We start from the raw sequence: 25,827 nt of genomic DNA on the forward strand, positions 1-25,827 counted from the left end.
AGGAAGTAGGAAATAAAAGGACACTAATGACCAGCTTCTTCATGCTAAGTCAGAAAATCAAATTTCATGGCTCAGCATCTGCACTGCACCTTTGGGAGGCAATCAATGTGGGTGTGGTAATTAAATATGGATTTTTGTAGTGTACTTTTTGATACTTGGTTAATTACTGCTCCTTCCCATATGATGGAATAAACGGGCTGCTTCCCCAGAGGTTGTAAACTGGCATAGCTCTCCTGACACAAATAATGCTTTCAGCAAATCCGAAGACCCGGAAGTTCTGGTTCTTCATTAACAGGCGTGAGGTGAATAATGTTTCTTAGTGAGGAAACAGGGCCTTGATCCGAAGCTTAACAGGAGCCTTTCCAAAGGCTTTCAGTGGGCTTTGGATCCAGCTGCTAATGTATCACAAAATCTGAAAGCTTCTTTCCGTCTTGATTTAAGAAATGTTTCTTAGAACCGTAACTGAGGTAAACTGTAATTCTGTTCTAACGCCAGGTCAGTTTTCATATTTTGTGCCCATTTCTTGTGTGTATTCGGAGTAGTGCAAACCTTTCAGCTACTGATGTGAGCGAAGCTCTCTGTTCACATTGCCTGTGCCGATGCATAGATAAGTGCCCTTTTCCCCTCTTGGATCTGTGTAAATAAACTGACATTCCACTGTCCTCCACTGGGTGGAGATTGTTTATTGCACAACACCGCCAGTACACACACTGCAAACAGTGAAATGCATCCTGCTGTACAGAGCACTTAAGAGATTGCTTAACGTGGCGCTCAACACGCTAAGAGTCTTGGCTAAAAGGAAGTCCTTCCCAATGGATCTCTCTTGGGCAGGCCCAGTCATTTGTCCAAGATACTCTGAAATAAGAAAGACAGTGAGTAACTGCAGGGTTGCAGCTTCTGTTGCTAGAAAGCAAAGAAACTTGAAGTTTAAGCAGCCCAAAGTTTGGGAGTATTTGGCTCTGGAGTTTCAGTTCCGAACCCCACTTGAATAGAAAAAAACATCAAGTTGTCAGACTACCAGCCCCAGAGCTTCCCTCGGGCATGCAAGAGGTACACAGTGCCAGTCCCTGGAGCGCTGCCTCGTTCAGTAACAGGGGAAAACAGAATTTGAGTAAAATCAAATAAACCAAACCTCAGCCTGGCTCTATGGTGCTGTTCACAGCACATTTCCATCTTCCAAGTGAAAAATCCAGGGGGGGTTGCTGCTTCCATGTGCCAGACTGTGCACCACATGTTGTACTGGGGGTCTCCAAAGCCTGAAGCAAGACCTGCTTCTCTTCACTGACCAATTCAACAGCCATAGTGAGAAGACTTGGAAAAGTGCCTTTAGTGAGTGCATGCGCAGCTAAGGATGTTCACAGGTGCATCCAGCTCCCAAGACAGCAGGGTTCCCCTTGGTTGGTAATGCAACCAGTGCAGTTCCACGGGGCAAGAGGGGAGAAGTACATAAGGGGTACACACCCCACGTGAGGCAGCCAAGCTCTGCAGGGGCTCCCTGCAGTGGTGGGATTGCTGCCACCTGGGCTGAAGTAGCCTCTAGACATTGGGTTCCAAATCACACCGAGGGCTTGGGGAGGAAAAGCCGCTTCCTTCATTCTCCCCCTTGCCCACAACCAAGTTTTCCTAGTGCCCAGCCCAACTACACAGGCTGGGAACTGGGAAAAATTATTGGCTGCCCTGGAACAATGACCAAGGGCTGCCACCGCACAATGCTTTTACCAAGGGCAGGCTGGGAGCTCGACCATCCACAAGGCCATCGGCAAAGCGATGCTGTTACAGTGTTTAACTTCCATTTCTCTTTGCTCCTTACGTAATCCCCATTAACTCAGGCCCTTCACAGGCTCATTGTGTGACAATTCCATGGGAATCTCCATGGGGAGGTAACGCCTTGGAAAACCGAGGCCTTAGAGTATAAACACCTTGGGGCATAATTTCCCTGTCACCCCATATATGCCAATGGTGCTATGATCTAAATAGTGCTTAGTACCACAATTACACACCGATTACACATTTAAAGGAATTGACTTCTATGGATTTAGACTCTAACATGCCATCACCCAATTGCTTTTTATATACATCAAGGACGGGGCTTTCAAAGTCCACTGGGGATTTAGATGCCCCAAATCCCCATCTGTTTTAAAAATCTCAGCCTAAACATATAGCGTCTCAATTCATTTAGGAATAACACTGATAGACGCAGAAAGACTGATAAGGAAGAGGGGCAGCGACAGAGAGGCATCCTTCAAGGTAGCTGTATTCCTTAACAAAGAAGGACGAATGCTGAGACAGGATGATTGACATTGGAATCACAGGGTGAGGATCCCTGGATTGTGTTATGCAGCCGGTCTGGCTAGATCACATTGCTCTGTTCTGGGCTTCAAACAGATGGCTCTATGAAGCCTATCTGACCAGTGTTCTAGAGTGGGTATGTTCTGACTAGCTCCCTCATTGTTCTAGGACCTGCTCTAATTCCCATTAAAATCAATGGAAAAATTCCATCTATCTATCCCTATGGCCTCATCATCATTGTATCTGAGAGTATCAGTCAACAGATCATTACCCCACCTGGGAAGTAGGGATGGGATATTATTTCCATATTACAGAAGGGGACCTGAGGCACAGAGAGGCTAAGTGACTTGTCCAAAGTCACCAGGAATCCAGAGCACAGCAGGGAATTGAACTTGGTCTTCCAAATACCAGGTCAGTGCTTTAAACCACTGGGCCATTCTTCTCATTGACCATAATAGGAGCTGGCGTGGGCCATGTTAGCGCAAGCCCAGCTCCCCACAACAGGAAAAGAATAGAAGCCAAAAGCCAAGAACAGAACACAAGGAGCAAAGCTGCCACCGAGTTACCTGGCGATTGATGTGGATGCTGCTGGGGCCGAAAGTTGTAGTCCCGTAGCTAGTGACATAATAGTGAGCAGGGGGCGGGGGCTGCGGAACCTCCACGTCACTTGGAACTGAAAGGAAAGAGAAGGAGACATCAGCCCACCCTGCCACAGCCAGGGAGGAATCCCAACACCCCCCACCCCACTGACCATGTAAAGTGCTTGACACATTAACTCATCCCTCCTGGCAACGGAGGCAGAGCCTCAGACGGTGCCAACTGGCATAGCTCCATTGACTTCAGTGTAGCTAGGGAAATTTATACCAGCTGCGCATCTGCCCCAGAATGTGAGAGGCAGATAAGCAGGGACACACAGAAGCCTGTCGTACAGGAACAGCCAAGGGGCCAGCAAGAACTGGCCACCTAGTCACAGTGGTCTTTAAATAAAAGAGTGGAAAAAAAATTGTTCAGAAAAACTTGGGAGTTTATTAGAAGCAGTTCTTAACACAGGGGAGCTGCCTGTCAGAGATGGATTGTACAACACTGCATTGTCAGGCCTTTTACAGATGGGGAAACTAAGGAAAAACTGGTTATGTGGGTCAGGTCAGGGCAGAGCTGGGATTGGAACCCAGATGTCCCAATTCCCAGGCCTTTGTTTGTTGTAACCACTGGACCATGCTTATTGTCATGCTTATCTGATTACAGTCGTGCACTTAGAAGACTCAACTGGGATCCGGGTGCTATTGTGCTAGGCGCTGTGCAAACACTGCGAATGACAGGCCCTGCCCCAAACAACTTATGAGCTGTGCTAATAACACAGAGACACAGAGGAAGTATTAGCACAGGACAGAAAGATGACTCAGGGTATGTCTACACAGGGATAAAAAAAAAAAACAGCAGCTGACCCCAGGCTCCAGGGCTGAAAAATTTCTGTGTAGACATTCAGGCTCAGACTGGAGCCCAAATGTTGGGACCCTGCAAGGAGGGAGGGTCCCAGAGCTCCAGCTCGAACCCGAATGTCTACACAGCAATTTTTAGCCCTGCAGCCCAAGCCCAACAAGCCTGGGCCAGCCGTGGCCATGCTGGGGGGCTGTTATCCCTGTGTAGATATTCCCTCAGTGACTGCTTGTACAGGGACACACAGGAAATCCTTCTGCCTTCATCTTGTGGGTTAAACTGGCCCCTACGCTATAGCAGGATTACAACCCTCTGCCCGTACCTTTGGGTAAAAGCAGCTCAGTTTGAAACCGATGGCCACATGTTCCACAAGTTTTAATTTCTTCCTTCATCCTTAAAATAAAAAGAAAGGAAAAGAAAAAAAAACACTAATTAACAAAGTGCCACTAAACACCTTTACAGCCATGGAAGACTCTGGGATTCCAAAAGGGGCACTTCTGAAAAATTGCTCTTTCTAAAATGTTATGGACAAAAACCAGAAAGAGAAAATGTTTCCCGTGGTCTAAAGGGAGGATTTTGTAGTTGAGATACTAGACTGGGATTCTGGGGTTTCTAAGGGACCTTTGCCAAGCCACTTAAAATGAAGATTACATAGCAGCAAATGGGAGTTCTTTGAGATGAACCTCATATTCCTGCTTGTGGGACCAAGGCACCCAGGCCACAAGCCGGTGGCAATAGTGGAGTGGGAATATCCAGAGGTCACTCAAAGAAGGACCACAGTTTTCAAACTGAGGGGTTTAAATACAGATGTAGGCTCCCATTTCCAAAAGGGCTCAGAGTTGTTCCCATTCAAGTCACCGTCAACTTCAAGAGCAGAGTTAGGCCAAGTTCAGTGCTTTTGAAAAATCCCACCCATAATCCATATTTACACACCACAATCAAAGTGGCTCAATTTTCAGAAGCACTCAACTCCCAGTGGAGTCAATGAAACTTCAGAGGCACTCCAGCCCTTTGAAAGGCAGTCTGCTTTGGTTTGGATGCTTAAATATGGATTTAAGGCCTGATTCAGCAACGATTAGACCAGGGGTAGGCAACCTGCGGCAGGCGAGCTGATTTTCAGTGGCACTCACACTGCCTGGGTCCTGGCCACCGGTCCAGGGGGCTCTGCATTTTAATTTAATTTTAAATGAAGTTTCTTAAACATTTTAAAAACCTTATTTACTTTACATACAATAGTTTAGTTATATATTATAGACTTATAGAAAGAGATCTTCTAAAAATGTTAAAATGTATTACTGGCACACGAAACCTTAAATTAGAGTGAATAAATGAAGACTCAGCACACCACTTCTGAAAGGTTGCCGACCCCTGGATTAGACGCTGAATGATTAGCTGTCTGGGGCAGGGACTGTCTGTTCTGTGTTTGTACAGCACCTAGCACAACGCGACCCATGACCAGGGTTTCTAGGAGCTACTGCAATACAAATAACAAATAATAATAAAATGAAACACACACTTAAGTGCTTTGCTGCATAGCCGTATAAGTGCCCAATGTTGGACACCCAAGTTTGAAAATTGTGCCCTTTAACCTCTTGGTGCTCCTGTTTCTTGTTCTATAGAACAGGGTTAGTAGTTATTTGCTTCACTGGCATATAGTGAGGATTCAGACCTTTGTAACTTGACTCGCACTGCTCTGATGGAAAGTATTATAGACATGCAAAGAATGGGTCTTTTTTAGAACTGATCACCATTTGTACTGTGGTAGCAGGTGCTCACAGTACACCCCCATCACCGGTGTTTCCTGTAGGCAAAATAGGTTACAGGACATACGTACACCGTGTTCTTGTCATCCACATCTGGCCAGAAAAATTCTGCAGGACATCCTGCCGTTCGACAAGGCGCCTTCATGCACATGTGGAGACCAGGCCACTCCTCTGAGAGCTTCCGGATGATGAAGATGATCGCCATGAAAAAATCCCATGTGAGCCGGAATTCTTTAGATGAATAAGGGAAAGAACTGGCTGCTGTTAATCATCAGAGTTACCTGGACTGAGTCAGCCCATTTAGACCACAAATGGTAATGGGTGAGCAAGAGTTACTTGCAGGCTGGGTTATAGGCAAACAGTTGCGCCAGCTGGGTTCTTTCCAATTCACCCAGACTAGACACCCTTTAGGAGCAATTTAAAGATGAACCAAAAAACAGTCCCCAAAAGCCACGTTGTGCCCTTCTTTGCTTATTATTTGTATTGCCGCAACACCGAGCAGCCCCAGGGTGCTAGAGGCTGTATAAACAGAACAAAAAGATGGTTCCGACAGCGCTTATGGCCTCAAACTTTTATTAAAAAGTATTTTTCTGCTTTTATTCCCATTATGGTAGTGAGGCCCTTCTTTCTGCTAGAGCACCAGAAAACTGGTAGGCCTATGACACCAAGACACTGAACAGTTTAGGGGGGAGGGAATGTTTAAAACTCTTTTAGGAGGGGATGGTTGTGCTAGTCAATGTCTGTGTAACTCAAACATCAAGAAGAGGCGTTCTTTTTGTGAAAGCTTCAATCTGACTCTCCCCTTTGAAGGCCGAGAAAATTCTGTCTCCAACCCTCCAGCAAAAACAGGATTTGAGGATATCGCTCCTCATTCTAAGGTAAAACATACAACTTAATGAAAGGGAGCAGGAGTTTACTTTGAAAAATCTCAACCAGATCTTAAATGTGGAATCAGTCTCGTGACATTCCATGCCGTTTATTTTGAGAGAGACACTGTGGGACCCCAATTTCATTAAGATCTTGGGAACACCCAAATCTTTAAGAAGTTGGAAGTTCTATTAATTGGGGTTTCCCCAGGTTAGAGAGAGATGCGCTCCAGTGGGACAGGCCAGAGGAAGTCACATGGTTCTCTGTAGGTTAGGGAGCTTCGGAGAGTTCAACCCCTCGGAGACACAACCAATCTGTGTCTAACCAAAAGTGGGGATCATGCTGTACATGCATTGGCCCGGCATGCAACACAGGTGCCAGTTTGTTTAGTGGGGTTTGGGTGCAGTGCAAGAGAGCAGATGGGAAGGGGACAACTGCCCTCCAATCCCAGGCTAGGGAAGCCAAAGAGAACATACTCAGAAGAGAAATCAGTGTCTGGGGCTTCACTCTCACCTCTCCTTTGCACTGGCTTTCTGCTCCGGAGTTCAATATAACTATAGCCCTTCTGGTTGTTCTCTTTGATCAGCAAGGGTTTGCCACTGCATATAAGCAGGCACGTGACTTTCGCAACCCAGTGGGCCGAATAGAAGGAGCAAGCTTTCACCATGAGCCTGCAATGAGATTGGAGAGAGACATTAGCCAAAAGATTGAGACAGTTCTGCCCTCCAGCTCCAGTATCATGGAAACTATTTTAAGTCCCACCTACTGCCGGAATATATGTAGCCAACCCCAGGTGGGACGACAATGGGGACTGAACCAGGGACCTCTCATACTATATTAAAAACATGAGCCTCTACCGCTGGAGCAAAAGGACTGAGTCCCATTGTTAGCAGCTGTAGCAGACCCACTAAGAGAGCTGGTTGGGAATTTTTCTACTCAACATGCACATTCATCAGAACCAAAACTTTTTGCGAAAATGTTCCAGATTCAACAAAACTCATCAGCAAAGGTCTTTGGATCCAGGATGGAATTTCTGGTCAAAAATCAGACCAAGTGCCCAGAATAGTCCAGAGCTCAGGGGTGAGGCAAGTCCTTGGCTTTAACTGATTCAGAGTAGTGTCTTGAACCTGGATCTCCGTATCCCAGGTCTGTGCCTTAATCACTGTTGGCTAGTCTGGGGTGGAAGGAGCCTCTTTTTGCACAACCGATTTTGAAAGGTTTTGTATTTGTTCCACATCAGAACAAAAAACTCCAAAATCTCTGAATTTTTGCAACAATTGAAACGTTTTCTGGACTGCCCTACTCATTAACCCAGTGCTACTCAGACTGAAGCTTGCAAGCCACAATGGGCTCTTTCTTTAATGTGTCTCCAGTGTCTCTTTGCAGCACATGATATTAAAACACTGATTTAATTATTCGCCAATCTAAGTTATTAACCAATCAGGATGTTTTTACTATTTTATTTAGGGTTACCATACGTCCTCTTTTTCCCGGACATGTCCGGCTTTTCAGCAATCAAACCCCCGTCTGGGGGGAATTGCTGAAAAGCCACACATGTCCGGGAAAATGGCCGGCACTTCCTCTCCCCCTGTGGCTCTGCTCCACTCCTCCTCTCTCAGATTTACAGAGCCAAGCTGCCCGAGCAAGCGCTACTGGCTTCAGGCAGCCTCCGGACCCCGAGCCCCCAGCCAGGCACTTCTCCTACCCGGCTCCAGCTGAGCTGCTCCCACGGTGCAAGGTCCCGAGGCAGGGGGGGTGCTGCCTGAAGCCGGTAACGCTGGCTCCTGCAGCTCTGCTCTGTAAGTCTGAGGGGGCGGAGCCGAGCTCGGCTGGAGCTGGGGAAGGGACGTGTCCAGCCAGCTCTGGGTCCTGAGGTAGGGGAGGGCTGCCAGAAGCCAGCAGCTCGGCTCTTATAGTCTGAGCTGGGAGGAGCAGCTCAGGTGGAGCCCAGGTAGGAGAAGTGCCTGAAGCCGGTAGCACTAGGGCAGCTCGGCTCTTAAACAGAGCCGAAGAGTCAGGGAGCAGCAGCAGTCGCCAGAGCCTGCTCTAAGGTAAGCCAGGGATGCCAGCAAAGCTGGGAGTACCATGCGCCGCTGATTGCACAGGTGGGGGGCAGCGCTGGGGGAGCTGCTCCGGGGAGTCGCCAAAAAGCACTGACTGGTGGGGGAGGAGGGGAGGGCAGTGTGAAAAAGGCAGGAGTGTGCAGAGGGATCAGAGCTCTGGCTGCGATGGGCATCGGGCTGCCTTGCCTGCAAGTGGATCAGAGCTCCTGGGGCTGGGGTGTGCTGTATGGCACTCAGCTCCCCATTTGTGATGAGACACAGCAGTGTGGTGGATCACTGCGAATTGATGAAGAGTGTGACAAATTCTGTGCTGAAGTGAATAATATGTACAGCAGATGCTTAGAATATTTGGAGATGTGGCTTAGACCCCTTGAAGACTTCTCTTGTTTCAGGTGGATTACCCTGAGTGAGACACCGAATTGGAGTGATGTGGAACCTTGTATCAAGTACCTGACCGATAAGGGGATGCAAATTGATGACGTGAAGTGTTTTGATCAGTTCAGCAACCTGAAGAAGTTTACAGAAAGTTGCAACAGTGATGAAGAGTTCAGTAATTTGCTAGCACACCAGAAGTGGACCAAATATTTTGAGAAATCCAAAAACATTGAGTGTCATTCAGAACTGTTAAAGATTGCACAGTTTTTCTTTGCTATTCCTTCTCACAATGCAAATGTAGAGCGAATTTTTTCACTGATGCAAAGCCAGTGGACAAAGGAAAGGACCAACTTGAATGTTGAGTCGTTGAAAGGAATTCTACTTGTACAGTACAACTTCAGACAAACTTCTTGTAAAGACTTTCATGCCTTCTTAAAGAGCAATCAACCACTGCTGAGAAAAATGCGATCTGCAGAGAAGTATGCGTGGGCACATGAGGAGAAAGAAAACTGAAGAACTGGTGAAAGGAAAGGACTCACTACATATAAAGAATTACGTTTTAGAATTAAAGAATTAAATAGCTCAAAATGTCCGGGATTTTACCCGGCAGGGAGGAGAACTGGGTGCTCCAAGGCATCTGGGGAGCTGGGAAACAGAACAGTGTGAGCTGCGTGTCCTGACCGCTCCCAAAAACGGAGCGCTGGGGCAGATCCTCCACTGAGCAGCTTCATTAAAGTCATGGGAGTCTATACTAGTGGAGTGCCTGACTTTAGAATTGGTGCAGTTGTTTCGTGTGGCTGGGAGGGAGGAGGGGGAATGTGGGGTGCTCAGGGGAAGGGGCGGAGACTTTGGGGAAGGGGTTGGAATGGGGGCAGGGAAGGGGCGGAGTTGGGCAGGGCCAGGGGCGGGGAAAGGGGTGGGGCGGGGGAGGGGAAGGGGCGGAGTTGGGGCGGGGCCGGGGCCCCGTGGAGTGTCCTCTTTTTTCAATGTTCAAATATGGTAACCCTATTTTATTAACCAATTGTAGTTGATAAAATACTAATACTTGATCAGTCATTTTGCTGAGAGAGTGAGCGAGCATGCGTATGTGTACACACTGTGATAAAGTTCCTCCTCTACCTTGGTGGGTCCTGCGCTTATTGGTGGATTTTGCTTGCTTCAGAGATTCACAGTAACCCTCAGTTTGGTCACTTTCGTGGCTCAAATATGCTGTTCACTCAGATAACCTCATCACTGGCCAGTATGGGGAAAAAAGAGTAAAAAATAATCCCCGCAGTTTCTGCTGATCCACCATGTGGGTTGGGGAACAGCCCAGAGACCTTCCCCTCTGGTGGAACCTCCTGTGTTGGAGTTGGGAGGTTTGGGGGGAACCCGGGCCTGCCCTCTACCCCGGGTTCCAGCCCAGGACCCTGTGGATTGCAGCTGTCTAGAGTGCCTTCTGGAACAGCTGCTCGACAGCTGCAACTCCCTGGGCTACTTCGCCATGGCCTCCTGCCAACACCTTCTTTGTCCTCACCACAGGACCCTCCTCCTGATGTCTGTTAACGCCTGTACTCCTCAGTCCTGCAGCAGCACACCCTCTCACTCTCAGCTCCTTATGCACACCTCACTAACCGGAGTGAGAGCCTTTTTAAACCAGGTGTCCAGATTAGCCTTAATTAATCCTAGCAGCTTCCCAATTGGCTACAGGTGTCCTAATTAGCCTGCCTTAATTAGTTCTAGAAAGTTCCTGAGTGTTCTGGAATAGTCCCTGTTATCTTAAACAGGTCCCTTTTCCCTGGGTAACTTGGAACTAATGTATCTACCTTCGACCACTCTCTTGTAGCCATCTGGCCTGACCCTGTCACAACACACACAGTATATATTACATAATATTTAGTGTATATATACACACTAGATCAGGGGTCAGCAACCTTTCAGAAGTGGTGTGCCGAGTCTTCATTTATTCACTCTAATTTAAAGTTTCACATGCCAGTAATACATTTTAACGTTTTTAGAAGGTCTCTTTCTATAAGTCTAACTAAACTATTGTCGTATGAAAAGTAAATAAGGTTTTTAAAATGTTTAAGCAGCTTATTTAAAATTAAATTAAAATGCAGAGCCCCCCGGACTGGTGGCCAGGACCAGAGCAATGTGAGTGCCACTGAAAATCAGCTCGCGTACCGCCTTCGGCACGCGTGCCATAGGTTGCCTACCCCTGCTCTAGATATTTCCCAGTCATACTTTTAAATATGAATATATTGTACTATAGTAAATGAAACAATGAATTCACGCTCCTGTGGCTCTTTTGGGTAATGCTGATCCCTTATTTGACTCCTGAATCACTGAGGTCCGGGTATCATTGCACTAACCTCTTCTGAGGATCAGCCACTAGAGGATGACAAAGACTCAATCTCCTAGTGCAAAAACAACGAGGCGTCCTTGTGGCACCTTAGAGACTAACAAATTTATTTGGGCATAAGCTTTCGTGGGCTACAGCCCACTTCATCAGATGCATGGAGTGGAAAATACAGGAGCAGGTATAAATACATGAAAGGATGGGAGTTGCCTTACCAAATGTGAGGTCAGTCTAACAAGACAAATCAGTTAACAGCAGGATACCAAGGGAGGAAAAATAATTTTTGAAGTTGTAATGACAGTGAGATCTCTCTCACACACCCAAATTCACTCACTCATTTGTCTCTCTTTCTTGCTGGCTTTTCCTTTCCTTCTAGCCCTGGAAAGGCCAGCAGCCAAAAGCTTCTTCCTAAAGTAAATAGCTGCCCCATGCATTGGACAGCCTGGGTGCTTGGTACACGTTGGGTAGCTAATAATCCCACAGGCAAACCGCAATATTATTAGTATGGATAGATTCATACATGCATCTTGGGGAGTGCCTCTTCCTGCTTCTCTCACTCTTGATGCAGCAAGATGACACTGATTTGAACAAGCTACCCTGCCAACATGGATCCATTGGTACAAATCACTTCTTTATGCAGAGATAAGAGACTTTAGAATGGATTGTTGAGTCTGCCATTCATTTTCTGGAAGGGAAGAAATGCCCTGGGCTCTAAAGCACCGTTCAAGCGAAGAGGTCCAGCTTCCCCACCAGCTGTTAACAAAACCCCTCAATGCTCTAAAAGCTGCATGAACTGAAGCTTGGGGCAAATTAAAAATTACCACCAAACCAAGACACTCCACTGCACATGCTTCACCCTTAGGGGACAGGATGAGAGAACAACCAACAGGTGACAGATGCAGTCAGGTTGCTTAATGCATAACTGGAAGACACTCCGATACTACAATGATGAGCGCAGCATAAAAACCTGTACAGTGAGAATAGAATTAGATGTTCCTTTGAACATTGGGGAACCCCAGATCCTGACTGGATGGTATGATATGGCTGATAATTAACTCAAAAGGCGATGAAGCCAGATCATGAAAACATTGCGTCCAAACTCATCCCAAGGACCGGGTGAAGATCAGTATTTGTGAAGGTTCGGAAACGGGCTACCCTACAGAGTATAAGATCAACTGAATTGCAGGAGGAGGGAAGCTCACAACTTCCTTGTATTATGATGACCCTGATTCTCAGCCTTGCCCTCTCGGCTGTAAGCAGAGATCAGCCAGAGAGGTAAATAGCTGGATTTGGTTTTTTGCTGTGCTAAGTCACAAGTCACAGGCAGCCAGACTCACAGGGGAAGGCAGTGACCCAGCAAGTCACCCAGGACTGGCTGAGCTCATGAGGCTAAGTAGAAGATGCACTCCTTCACCGTGGCATCCATAGTTTGGTTTTTGCCCCACAAAAGGGACAATTCCAAGGAGCTCACGCTAGGTAGAATGGCTGCCCTGTGGAAGTAGTTTGGGTGTGCTAGGCCATTGTGAAAGAGAATACGGCTCAGCAAATGGGATTATGAAAATGTCCTCTCAGTTTCCCTGTCCTCCCCTCCATAATGCTCCCTGCAGTTACTTTGTTCAGCTCTTCTAGGCACTAATAGACGGCTTAGCGGACCCATAAAGGCTGGAGACCAGTGCTCCAGAGAACCCACCTCCCAGCACAAATCTCCACATTCATGTGGTTTGCCCACTCCCAACTGTCAGGATTACTGGGACTAGAGCCAACCTTAGACATACGCAGCATATGCAGCTGCCTAGGGCACCATGAAATTTAGGGCACCAAATTGCCCGAAATTTCATGGTGCCCTAGGCTGCTGCATGCTGCATACACGGCAGCCCCAGCCCCGGCGACCAGCCCTGTCCCCCGGCCGTCCCCCCCTGCAAGGGGCAGGGCCGTCCCTAGGGGGTGTGGGGCCCCAGACAACTCCCTCCACCCTGCCTCTTACCCTTCCCACCTGCTCTGCCCCTGGCCTGCCCCCATTCCACCTCTTCCCCCAGCAACCCCGCACTCACTGGCAGCAGCGGGAAGCGGAGCAACCCGGCCCCAGCCTGTTCTACTCCGCCAGCTCCCAGACACGGTGCTCCGCTTCCCGCCACCGGTGAGTGCGGGGAAAGGACTGCCCCCACACTCACCGGTGGCGGGAAGCGGAGAGACGCAGCCCCAGCCCGCTCTGCTTCCTTGCCCCAACCCCAGCCATATTGCTCGGGTTGCGGAAAGGACTGCCCCGGATCTCACCGACGGTGGGAAGCGGAGCGCCGTGGCTGGCGGAGTAGAGCGGGCTGGGGCCGGGGCGAGGGAAGCGGAGCAGGCTGCTCCCAGCCCACCGCTAATCTCCCGGGCCACTCTGGGCCTGTGGGGCCCCCAAAAGTGGCCCCCCACAGTTCCTGCCTCCCAGACCCTAGGGGGGGAGGGAGACCTGAGGCCCCACACAGCCCCCTGCAGGGGGGGCTGCATAGGGCACCCAAATGGCTAGGGTCATCCCTGACTGGAACATCCAAATGGACAGAAATAAAGCCATAGGGAGGCACGTCACCAAAACAATATGCAATGACTTACACATGCAACGCCAATCAACACAAATGGGAACCAGGCAGTATGAATCCCTGGGCAGTACACTACTAACGTGCCCTATTATTAATAATTTATATGACAGTAGCACCTGCAGGCCTCAGTTGAGTTCATAACCTTGTGGGGCCAGATGCAGTACCCACCCAAAGAGATTCAGTACTCGCTCTCGGCAGACAGAGGGAGAATTATTCTTCCCATTTCACAGATGGAGAACTGAGGCTTGGAGAGATGAAGTGATTTGCCCAAGGTCACACAGAGTCTAGGAATTGAGCCCAGATCTCTTGAGGCCCAGTCCAGGGCCTTAACCACTAGGCCAACCTTCCTTTCGATCACTATGAATTAATGTGTTTGTTTATACCAGTACCAACAACATGCTTCCCAGACAGACAAGAAGGAATGACCCCTGTGCTGACGGGCTCCCCAGCTCAGGACATGCAGTCAGGCAGCAGCACATGGCCAACGCAAGTGGGCTGGCTCGTTACCTTTGGAAGAAGCCCTCTGGGATCTCAGGTGAGAAGTAAGCCCGGATGTGGAGATCCTCTGGATGATCTCCTCCCCACCTCTCAGAAACCTCCTCGCTCTGGTTGAGATACGTGGGAAACAAGTAATAGGCCTCGCCGCAGTCCTGCGTTGTTTCCCACCGCTTCCCTGGCACAAACTCCCTGGCCCCTGGGTTGAGGTCCTTGGTATTCCTCACCTCCAGGCAGATCTCAAAGTGCTCCAGAAGGCTGAACAGCTTCCCCTTCTTGGCCTTGTGCCCCACCATCTCCTCAAAGATGTCCCTCATCCCTTCTGAGTAGAGCTGGTGCTTGACCAAGGCTCGCATGGCCCGCTGGCACAGCATGGCCTTCGACTTGAACGTCCACACCCAGTTGGACTGGTCTCGGATGGTAGCATGTTCTCCCACCAGCAGGTCCACGGAGATGCTCTCCAGCTGCTGCACCAGGTGATATCTAACAAGAATCTGAACAGGAAGAAACAAAAGCTCAGAGAGCCAGGGAAGATTTCAGTAATGGATGCAGCTTTGCTTAAGTACTTACAATACCACATCACCATTTTATCTGAGGTCCTCACAGTTTTTATTGTATCCTCACAGCACCCATGAGGAGGGAGGGAAGTGCTCTAATCCCCATTTTATGCATGGACAACTGAAGCACAGAGAGACTAAGCAGTTTGTCCAAGGTCACAGAGGAAGCCTGTAGACGAGCAGGGAATTGAACCTGGTTCTCCCAAGTCCTCGGCTAGCACCCTATCCTCCCTCCTAGCCTCATCTCCCAGGAACACAGCAGGCACAAGGTTTCTCCAGCAATTGCAGGGAATGGGACCAAGGTCCTTCTACACAGCACACACCAGCATGAGGAAAACAGAGGCCGTAGTTGAACTGAGCTGAAAAGGACTATTTTTAAAAAGGGGGCAGGGGGAGGAGAATCTGAATCAGAGGCATTCATTTGCTCTTCAGGATACATTCAATGGCTATTGGATGGCTCCAAGAAACCGGGGAGAGGATCATCTAAGCCAGGTTGGTATGAGCAGGGTCTAAACTGTATTGTTAAATTTATTCACCAAAATCTGGGTTATTGCAGATAATGTACTATATGTATCTTATGACTTTTGAGCCAAACTGTGTGTTTGTGGATAATCTAAGCACTATACCCAGATGTACAAACACTCTTTCCTTAACCTGTGTATTATATAATTTTAACATGAGCTTTAATAAAATGTTTAAATCTGCTGGCTGTGAAGATGAATGAGAGGTCTCAGTCCAGTTCCTAGTAGACAGTGTCCACATCACAGTGGTTAGATCAGGAGACTGGAATTAAGGACTCGTAGGTTCTATTCCTGTCCATGATTTGCAGCATGACCTTAGGTATTTTGCTTCCACTTACCTATAATGCTGAGTCTCTCTCACACAACTGTTAGGCGTAATTGATTGCTTGCAAAGTCCTTTGAGAAACCCAGCTGACTGGCCTTTGTAAGTGTAAGATCATCTCAGACCTGCCCCAGAAACCGAGGCATGGCTGGAGAGCAAAATAAGGCTTATTCTTTCCAAACCACCCATCACTCTTGTGCCTGGACAATGCCGTGCAGGGTGGCACAAAACAGAACACGCAGGGAGGCAGGACGCTGCTTCCCAGAGAAATAACCTGGTCATGGAGGGAGGGTTCTACAGGTACCCATGCACTTACCTTGAACATGGTTATCAGAAAGGCGGGCCGGAGAAAGACTGTGCTTTCCAGCTGCTTGATTTCTTCATACCATATAATCAGCCCAATGCGGTGGAGGTATCTCAGGATGTCCTGGAAAAGCTCTGTGCCCAGATGGCTCAGGTGCTCTCGGTGGGTGATTTCACTGAGTAAATGGTTGAGGTCCATCATACCTAGAGAGAACAGTATCACATGGAAACTACTAACACAGGGTTTCAAACAGCAGCTGAAATGTCAGTGTGTGGGGGCTGGCCCGAGGCGGAGTCCTAAAAGGGCCAATGTACATTAGTGCTAACGCATGACTTGGCAAATCCCACTCCAGGTCAAAAGCGACTTCTGGCAGAACTGGACACAGGAATCCCAAAGCACCGGGGAAGCGGAGTGCCTTTATTTGCATGACAGTACCCAGGGTGCTTTTCCAACTCTCAGCTATTTCACTGCAGGGCTGTGGTAGGAGTGTTCAGAACAAGCCAGAGGTAAGTAGATACGCACACGTATACAGATCTGTACCAGGCTCTTTGAAATGGTTACTGAAATACACAGACCACCCTGTTATGGACCTAGTCCGGCAGTCCCTACTCAGACTAGTAGCTCCATTGAAGTCTAACCATTTACATGGGGAAGCGTTTGCAGGATCAGGTCCTCTTTGGCTGTGCGCTGCCAATATGTTCCTCTAAGGAACTTAATGGAGCTCACTCTAGCCCAATGTAAATAAGAATGGACTTATTTACTCCCCGCGAACACAGAGTAGAGAGTCATCACCTGGGCTACTACTCTTCCCCTTAATCCACACAATGCAGGAAGAGAAAATCCACACAAGAAGAACAGAGCTCTGAGATGGCATTTCAGCCTAACTTCTATTTCTGACATCCCCCGGCTCTTGTAAGTTGAGCCAATAGGAGCAGGCACAGGAAAGATCTACACAGCAGCCAGGAGATCCTGTCTGCCTCCGGAATCTCCAGTTCTCAGATACGCTTTGCTCATTATCTCTAGAACCTCTCTAGGTCTAGGCTAATCCAAGGTGGGCTATTTTAGAACATAACTAGGATGGCCATGTGTAGGGATAGTGCTGCTATGTTACTGGCTGGAAGCAGCAGAGCTCCTTGGTTACTAGACATACAGTGAAATCACAGCCCCCATCATACTGAGACGGGAATAAATGGAAGACAGAATTGACTAGACATATGGTTAAATACTAATGCTCTGCCCTGCAAGAGAATGGGGTTTGCGTCCCAATCTCTCTCACCCTAGCTGTGCAACACTTGGAACTGCTACAGACCACCACCTGCTTAGCTCCTAGACTGGAGACTGTGTTGAATCTCTGAACTGCCAACACATCTCCAGTGGAATAAGGAGCAGTGAGTTTATTGGGCATCAGAGGGAGTCCTTGGCCAGCCCTCCTTAGCCAAAAAGATGATGGTTGTAGCGTAGGTCCCCTAAAGCAGTGAACTCTCAGTGGGGAAGGGTGGTGGGGAGAAGAGAAGATCTATTGATACGTACCATATTCTGCTGTCTCCTCACTCTGCACAATATCTACAATTGCAGCTTCCACTTCCTTATAGACAGGGGGCAGCACTCTGATAACATTAGGAAATATTTCTTCATTCTTGACATGCTCCAAAATAGTAGTTTCAAGTTTTTTAATATCCCAGTAATCAGTGCAATTGATGGGAACAAGGTTTAAAATCTGGAACGAAAGAAAAACAGAGTCCAACAGCACTCCGTTACTACGGAACACTCAGGGCACATGGTCCAGCTGGAACAGAGGGGGGATTTGGTTTCTATATAGCACCCGTATTCCTACATACAGGATTATACCATTTTTTGATTAAATGCAGTTAAAAGTTGTTTCAGGCACTAAGCCTGCCCTCGAGCTATCCCCACTCCCTGGCCAGTTGTTGTGATTTTACAATCACACTTTCCTATATACTGTTTTTAAATGTTTCTCTCCCTCTTGCTGCTGTGCAAGAGACCCACACAAACAGGGGAAACTGACTGACTATACACAGGAACCAGGGAAACTGACCAGACATCATAATTAACTGATGAAAAGCTGATGAAGTAAGTGCAATGTTAAAAGCTATAAATAAGACTTTTTTGAAAAAAATCAGAGAAATGGGGAAAAAATAGCTCTTCCCATGTGCTACTGTCAGTAGCATTAAAGCACAATGCAGCAAAAACCCATGGGGAAAGACTAAAGAAGGCAGAAGAGCAAACCACAGAGGTCATACGTCAGAAGACCACAGCAAACTCATATGCCATATTTTGTCTAGCTCAAGCCCGGATAGCATGTACTAGTACATAACAGGTACCACGGTTCTCTTCAGGTGGTGACGAAAGCCAAATGCTGACATTTTTGGTGGGTTGTGGTGGGTGTTTTGTCTGTCATTTATAAAGGTGTGAAGCAGCTAGTAATCAGGGGCTGAGAAGGAGGATTGCCCAATGGTTAGTGTGCTGGCCTAGGACTTGGAAGACCTAGGTTCAGTTCCCAGCTCTGCCACAGCTTCCTCTGTGACCTTGGGCAAGTCATGTCATTCCTTTGTCTCTCAGTTCCCCATCTGTAAAATGGGGATAACAGTACTTCCCTACCTCCCAGGAGTGTTGCAAGGATTAATATTAGAGATTGCGCCTACTACACGGGGCCCATATAGGTACCTTAGATAGATAGCAGTGTCCCAGAGGGATCTAATTTCATGGGAAGAATAAGCAGCAGGCACAGAGACACAGGAGCACTTTGAAAGATTCTGTTTCCATTAAGATGTCCCCAAGAACAAGAGATGGGGTGAGAGGGAAGAAAAGAGAAACACAGAACGTGTCAGAGGAAAAACAAAACAAAACTGATTTCTTAATAGTAAGGCAGACTGGACAGAATATTTTAAACTCTGAACTTGACAAAAAATTATGAATTTTAATGAAAAAGTGGGGGAGGAGTCAAAATTTGTTGCTAAATATTTCCCCCATCCTCCCCCTTTTTTGTCCATCTTGTTTTTAAATAAAGCAGCTCTACTAATACAGATTTCCACAGAATTCACCATATAACGGTTCTTTATAGCCTGGGGGTACCCCGGTGATGGGCTCATGATCCAGAGATTAAATTAAAAGCAGAGATTTAGTTAACCTCCCTGGGGCTGAGCACTAGAATCTCCTGGGAGAAGGGACTGAGTCTCCCATTGGCCTGTGCACGCCAATGGTGCTGTATAATAGCCAATCAATAGCCCTACAGTCAAGGTGCAGCTCTCCATCTCCTTCAGTCTGTCCCACTGATCCACGTAGAATTCAGACTCCTCACTGCTTTCCAGGTTGTTGATGAAGTGGGTGAGGTTTGCCCTCCTTTCCTCCAGCATGGCCTGGATCTTGCTCATGATGTCCCGCTTCTTTTCTTCCACTTCCTCCTCAGTGCAGCAGTCTGTGTGGGTTCCCACGGGCAGGACCACAGAGTTTGGGACTCGCATGAAGAGGTTATTGATCCAGAAGCCAACCAGCTCCCGGAAGATGTCATTATTGAGCTGGTACCTGGGAAAAAAATAAAATCAATCAAACCAACTCTCAGCCAGTTGCTATCAATGCAGGGTGTGTCAATGTGCCCTGGGGGTCATCCTGAGGACTGAACACAGTGCTGCCAAAGTAAAAAGCGTACACCTCTACAGCTTGAGCTAAAGGACTGTGTCTCCTAACCGGGGTCTGTAGCTGACTCGTTTCCCTCTGTGGATGAGGCAGAGAAGAGAACAACATACACTGAACAGCGGGTTATCTCAACACCTTCCTCAAACAGCTGGTGTTGGATACATGAGACCAGATGATCATTCTATAGGCATGGCCCAACTGGTACAGACTCATACGTTCCACGCTCAGCACTAGATGCAGCGGCTGTTCAGTGGCTTATGTAAAAGGAGTTTGATCTCCAATGAGGCTGGCAGTCTCATTGCAGAGAGGGCAGGCAGCATGCCTAGTGGATAGGACACAGGACTGCATCTTGGGACCCCTGGGTTCTATCCCCAGCACTCCTGCGGGACCTTGGCCACGTCACTTCCCTGCACCGTGCCTGTGTTTCCGCCCACACACATACACACACACCCTGTGTCTGTCTGAGCTGGTTAGATTGTGAGCTCTTCAAACAAACCCATCGCATAACACTTACTTCTGGAAGTTAATGACCAGGATGACGAGGGCCTGTGGGGTGATGAACACATGGTGGGTCACGTAGTACTCCAGCTGCCCAGCAAAGTCCCAGAAGAGAAATGTGAAATCCTGGATGTGGAATTCGCTGATCTCAATCCCAACTGTCCGCTCCTCCTCAGACACCAGAACCACTTGCCTCTGCTTCAGGCTCTTACAGATAGTGGATTTTCCTGCCAGTGAGGCCCCCAGGAACATGGTCTTCACCCTCCTGTCTTCCTCCACCTGGCAGTTCTGCAGCTGGCTGAAGTAGCTCAGGATCTGCTGGATGCCCCCAGCGCAGACTTCGCTGGGAGGCTCCCGCAGCGGGTTCCCATGTGCCTTGAACATCTTCAGCGGCCTCCCTTCAAACAGCTCCCTGGGGAGCTGGCGCAGTGCGTTATTCTGCACATAGAGCTCCTGTAAACTCACCAGCTCCAGGACAGATTGGGGGACAGCTCGGAACAAGTTGTTGGACATGTTGAGGTACTGGAGGCTGCTGCTGCAGGTGGCCAAGTCCTTGGGCAGAGCACTGAGGCGGTTGTTGTTCAGCCGCAAGTGTTTGAGCCTGGGAAGATAGGAGAAGATCCCCTCCGGGATGACCCGGATTTGGTTCTGATTCAGTTCCAACTTCTCCAGGTGGACCAGGCTCTGGATTTCCTCGGGGAAGTCCGCGATCTCATTCTTGGACAAGATCAGCTTTCTCAAGTTGCCAAGCTTTGAAATCCCAGGGACGTGTTTCAGCTTGTTCCGGTCCAGGTTCAGGCTCTCCACTCTGGGGTCCTGCAGGAGCGCAGGAGGCAGCACTCTGAGCCTCATCGTGGAGAGTGTCACTTTCCTTGCACAGTCATCTTGCTCCTGACCTAACAGACGGAACAGATCATGACAGCTTGTGAGCCGGATTTCCGAGAGTGCTCCCACTGCTCTCACGCCTGGAAATCTGGCTGCTCATTTAGGGGTCTGAAAGGAACATGTTGGTGGCCGAGCTCCCTTAGCCCCACGTTCATGTAACACTTTTCATCCTTGAGGGTCTTCAAACACATCACAAACTCTAAAGGATCATTTACACACCAATGAAAAGCTGCTGCAGCAGCAGCGAAGCATGGGAGCTGTTTTAGCAGCACACAGACAGTCCCTGCACTGCATCCCTTACACAGCACGACACAACAGGCTAGAAGAGGAAGTGAATATTGTGTCTGATTGAAACTGCAGGGAGAAGTTGAGGAAACAGTAGAACTGCAGGGCTGGAAGGGATCACGAGAGGTCATCCAGTCCAGCCCCCTGTGCTGAGGCAGGGCTAGACCATCCCTGACGGGTGTTTGTCCAATCTGCTCTTACAAACTTCCAAGGACGGGGATTCCACAACATCCCTTGGAAGCCTATTCCAGAGCTTAACTACCCGGATCGTTAGAAAGCGTTTCCTAATAGCCATGCTAAATCTCCCTTGCTGCAGATTAAGCCCATTGCTTCTTATCTGATCTCCAGTGGACATGGAAAACAATTGATCACCATCCTTGTCACAGCAGCCCTTAAATTACCTGACTTGAAATTTGACTAGGAGACAATTTTAAAGAAGCCGTACTCTCTCCCAAAGTGCCAGGGGATCTTTCATACCAACAGCTTAGGGCCCCTGGGCAGTTGACTCAGGGCTGACTCTGCGAGAAGTGCTACCTACTGAGTCACTAATGGGTTTCCCCTCAGGAATCTACTGAGCCAACCCACTCTCTTTGTTGGCAACAGACAGGATCACAGCGTAGGCATACCACTACAGCTGTAGCCAGCTAGATGTATTCATGGTTCAGTGGTCAGGAGAGGAGTTCAGGGCCTTCCCTCAGGCCCTCACTGTCCTTGAAGTCTAGGAAACCCCAGGCAGCTATAATGGGATGCTCGGAGGGTACCTTTGTTACAGACACAAGGAGTGGCAGCTTGGGAACTGTAGAGGGACTAGCGTTGTGAGCAGAGGGGTCTGGGTGGGAGAAGCAACTGGGTGAAGAACCACCCTCGGGGGCTCAGAGGGACTAAACCCCTCAAGCAGAAGCCTAGCTGGCCATCCCCAGCCCAAATAGGAAGGGTACCTACTGCAGAGGGGTAAATGCTGGGGAGGGGACTGTTCTAAGCCAAAGTAAACAAGACCAACTTCTCCATTCTGCTTCCGGTCTGGGCCCCCGGCTGTGGTGCATCCTCTCACACAGCTCGGAGCTCAGGAACTGAACTCAAATGACTCTCCCCACAGTGCAGATCCTTGAGAGGTCTCACCCCTCACTGAAAAAGAGTTAACACCCCTTCCCCCTCCACCCCACATCCTCCCCTCTCCAGCCCCTCACTTCCTCCCTCCCCCACAACGAGGAGTTTGGGGTTGGGCAGCAGCAATGGGGAAGGGGGTTGCTTGCTACTCACAGACTCTGTGCTGAGCCATCCCGTCCCTTCCTGCCTGCAGCAGCTGCAACAGCTGGTTCCTTTCTGAAGCTCAAATGCTCCTTCTGCAGTTCCCTCCTCCCTTGGAAACGTTCTTTCGAACCCTCCCTCCTCCACCCTAGAAGGTGATTTCAAAATCTCTGTATCACCCTTCTTGCATAAGGAGAAGGAATTGCGTATTCACTAGTTCACACCAGTAAAAAGAGAAATTCCCTTAAGATCCCAGCTGTTCACTTCCAGCAGCTTCCAGTTAGCAGGGACTGCAGGTAAAGGTGTTGGTAAGTTTGCTTCTCCTTGCTTCTCAAATGGGGTCCGGTCCTTTCCTAACGAACTGCCTTTTGCAAGGCAGGACAGGATGGCTGCGTGATAGAAAAGCAGTAAACATATTAACCACAGATGGTTCAGTTATCCCAAAACCCCAACCATCTTCAGGGGCAATTGATATCAATGTATATCACATTCTCAGGGACAGATGGCCATTCTTATTAATCTTATCACAGTAGTGTCTAAGGACCAAACAGGAATGAAGATTGCACTAAGTACTGTACAAACCGTAGCAGACAGTTTCTACCCCAAAGAGCTTAGGGTCTACATGTCAGTTCTAAGATTACGCCCAAGCCACGCTGTCCAGACCAGCCACAAGCCTTCTCTATGCTATGGTTAAAAGGATACATGGTTCAGCACATGTGGATGTCAGGCAGAGGTGCCCAGAATACAACTGACATCCGACCAGCATTTCCAAGACCCTGTAAAATAGACAAAGATTTTCTCCCAGGAGGTCCCCTCAGCAGGAGACAGCATTTTAAAGCCAGAGCACTGTCTGCTTGAAATAGGACTTGCCCTTAACTTCACAATTGCCACCCACTCATCAGCCACTGTCAGCAGGGGCAAAAACATCTAAACAAGAGCTGGCCAAGGTAGGGTGACCAGATGTCCTGATTTTATAGGGACAGTCCCCATATTTGGGGCTTTTTCTTATATGGGCACCTATTACCCCCCCCCCCTCTGTTCCAATTTTTCGTATTTGCTGTCTGGTCAACCTAGGCCAAGGCACAAAATGAGATTAAACTAGCTAGGGATAGAAAAGTGTAATAAGAAAACATTTTACAAATACATTAGAAGCAAGAGGAAGACCAAGACAGGGTAGGCCCGTTACTCAACGAGGAGGAAAAGACAGTAACAGAAAATGAAGCAATAGCTGAAGTGGGAAATGCTTTTTTAAAACAGCGAGGAGTCCAGTGGCACCTTAAAGACTAACAAATCTATTTGAGCACAAGCTTTCGATCTGAAGAAGTTTTTTTACCCACGGAAGCTTATACCCAAATAAATCTGTTAGTCTTTAAGGTGCCACCGGACACCTCATTGTTTTTGTGGATACAGACTAACATGGCTAGCCCTCTGATACTTGACAAAATGCTTTTTTGTTTCAGTTTTCACCAACAAGGTTAACAGTGATTGGATGACTAACACAGTGAACCGCAGTGTATATGGGGTAGGATCTGAGGCTAAAATAGAGAAAGAACAAGTTAAATTAGCTATCTTCAAATCAGCAGGGCCTGACAAAAATACATCCTAGAACACAAAGATATCTCAGCCATTAGCAATTATCTTTGAGAACCCATGGAGGATGGGAGAGATCCCTGAGCACTGGAAAAGGGCAAATATAGTACCTACCTATCTATAAAAATGGGGATGAGGACAACTCAGGGAATTATAGACCAGTCAGCTTAATTTCCGTACCCAGGAAGATAATGGAGCAAAATAATCAATTTGTAAGCACCTAGAAGACAATAAGGTTATAAGTAACAGTCAACATGGATTTGCCAAGAACAAATCATGTCAAACCAGCCTAATATCCTTCTTTGACAGGGTTGCAAGCCTTGCGGGTAGAAGGGGAGCAGTAGATGTGATGTATCTCGACCTTAGCAAGGCTTGACAATGCTTATGAGAAGGTCATGTGAGACGGACTAGGGAAATATAGCCTAGAAAAACCTACTATAAGGCGGGTGCACAGCTGGTTGGAAAATTGTACTCAGAGTAGTTATCAGTGGTTCAAGCTGTAAAGGCAAATCGAGTGGGATTCCGCAGGGATCTGTCCTGGGTCCAGTTCTGTTCAATATCTTCATCAATGATTTGCATGATGGCATAGAAGGTACATTTATAAAGTTTGCAGATGATACCAAGATGGGAGGGTATCACAATTCAGGGTGCAACCCAGGCTAGTCAGGGGTTGTGTCACCACCTGCCCTGCAACCTTGGGCGCCTTACAATGCTTTACTATTGTAGCTCCCAACTTGGGTCACTCACAATCAGCCTGCCAGTGACACCCTGAGGTCTGTGTACAGCCACAGCCCTGACCCAGCAACTCTGACCCCAGCAGCCTGTTAGCAAACACCAGCTGCACTTTGGCTTCCAGCAGCTTTGGTTACTACCTGCAGGTTGACCCCACCACACTCCTAGTTCTGAGTTTTCCCTAAAAACATGTGCTCTGCACTGTCCAGCCCCCTCCTTGACAGTTCAGATATTATAGGTTCATTGCCCCTGTAAGGGGTTAATATACAACAACGCACTATTTTAATTGGATTTACCAAAGAATTCAGTTTAAAACAACACTGGATTAGTTTGATTAAAGAATAAAACAAGTTTGTTTACCTCCAAAGAGACAGATTTTAAATGAGTACAAGTTTAAGGCGTTAAAGTCAGAAATGGTTAGAATAGAAAATGCTCTCTAGTAACAAACAAACTAGACTTGGTTCAAGGTAAAATGCTCACCACATGTTCCCAGCAACAGGGTTGACCAGATTGTCAGGTCAGAACCCCTCCCAAAGGTGTGTGTGCGCGCGCGCATGTACATATACCAATACATACACAGGGTGTTTTTGCCCCTCACTTTTAAAGTCCAGTTAGCTTTTGAAATGCATTTTCCTGAGGTCAAGTATCAGAGGGGTAACCGTGTTAGTCTGGATCTGTGAAAAGCGACAAAAGAGTCTTGTGGCACCTTATAGACTAACAGACGTTTTGGAGCATAAGCTTTCGTGGGTGAATACACGCTTTGTCGGATGCATGTAGTGGAAATTTCCAGAGGCAGGTATAAATATGCAGGCAAGAATCAGTCTAGAGATAACAAGGTTAGTTCAATCAGCGAGGATGAGGCCCTCTTCTAGCGGTTGAGGTGTGAACACCAAGGGAGGAGAAACTGCTTCTGTAGATGGATAGCCATTCACAGTCTTTGTTTAATCCTGAGCTGATGGTGTCAAATTTGCAAGTGAACTGAAGCTCAGCAGTTTCTCTTTGAAGTCTGGTCCTGAAGTTTT

General features: G+C 48.0%; 1 protein-coding gene across 2 annotated transcripts; it reads right to left on the reverse strand.

The window, feature by feature from the left end:
- Positions 1-665: 665 nt before the first annotated feature.
- Positions 666-22,543, reverse strand: LOC128837077 (malignant fibrous histiocytoma-amplified sequence 1 homolog). 2 transcript variants are annotated; one of them, XM_054027916.1, is made up of 11 exons: positions 22,496-22,543; positions 20,082-20,961; positions 19,165-19,456; positions 17,444-17,630; positions 15,926-16,116; positions 14,222-14,703; positions 6,870-7,027; positions 5,561-5,720; positions 4,049-4,119; positions 2,856-2,962; positions 666-855 (listed from the first exon to the last, which is right to left on the reverse strand). In XM_054027916.1, the coding sequence occupies exons 1-11, from the start codon at positions 22,512-22,514 to the stop codon at positions 838-840; spliced, it is 2,565 nt and encodes an 854-aa protein (XP_053883891.1). In that variant the 5' UTR covers positions 22,515-22,543; the 3' UTR covers positions 666-837. The 2 variants fall into 2 exon arrangements, with proteins under 2 accessions (XP_053883891.1, XP_053883890.1); XM_054027915.1 differs by having other exon boundaries at positions 666-2,962.
- Between the last annotated feature and the right edge of the window lie 3,284 nt (positions 22,544-25,827).

This window comes from Malaclemys terrapin, chromosome 4 (genome assembly GCF_027887155.1).
Source record: "Malaclemys terrapin pileata isolate rMalTer1 chromosome 4, rMalTer1.hap1, whole genome shotgun sequence".
NCBI classification, from domain to species: Eukaryota; Metazoa; Chordata; order Testudines; family Emydidae; genus Malaclemys; species Malaclemys terrapin.

Excerpts from the sequence above, each read along its gene's own strand:
- LOC128837077 (XM_054027915.1), bottom strand. Across the intron at positions 16,117-17,443 it reads TGAGGAGACAGCAGAATATG|GTATGATGGACCTCAACCAT; the intron begins GTACGTATCAAT and ends TGTTCTCTCTAG. Across the intron at positions 14,704-15,925 it reads TTCTGATAACCATGTTCAAG|ATTCTTGTTAGATATCACCT; the intron begins GTAAGTGCATGG and ends CTTCCTGTTCAG.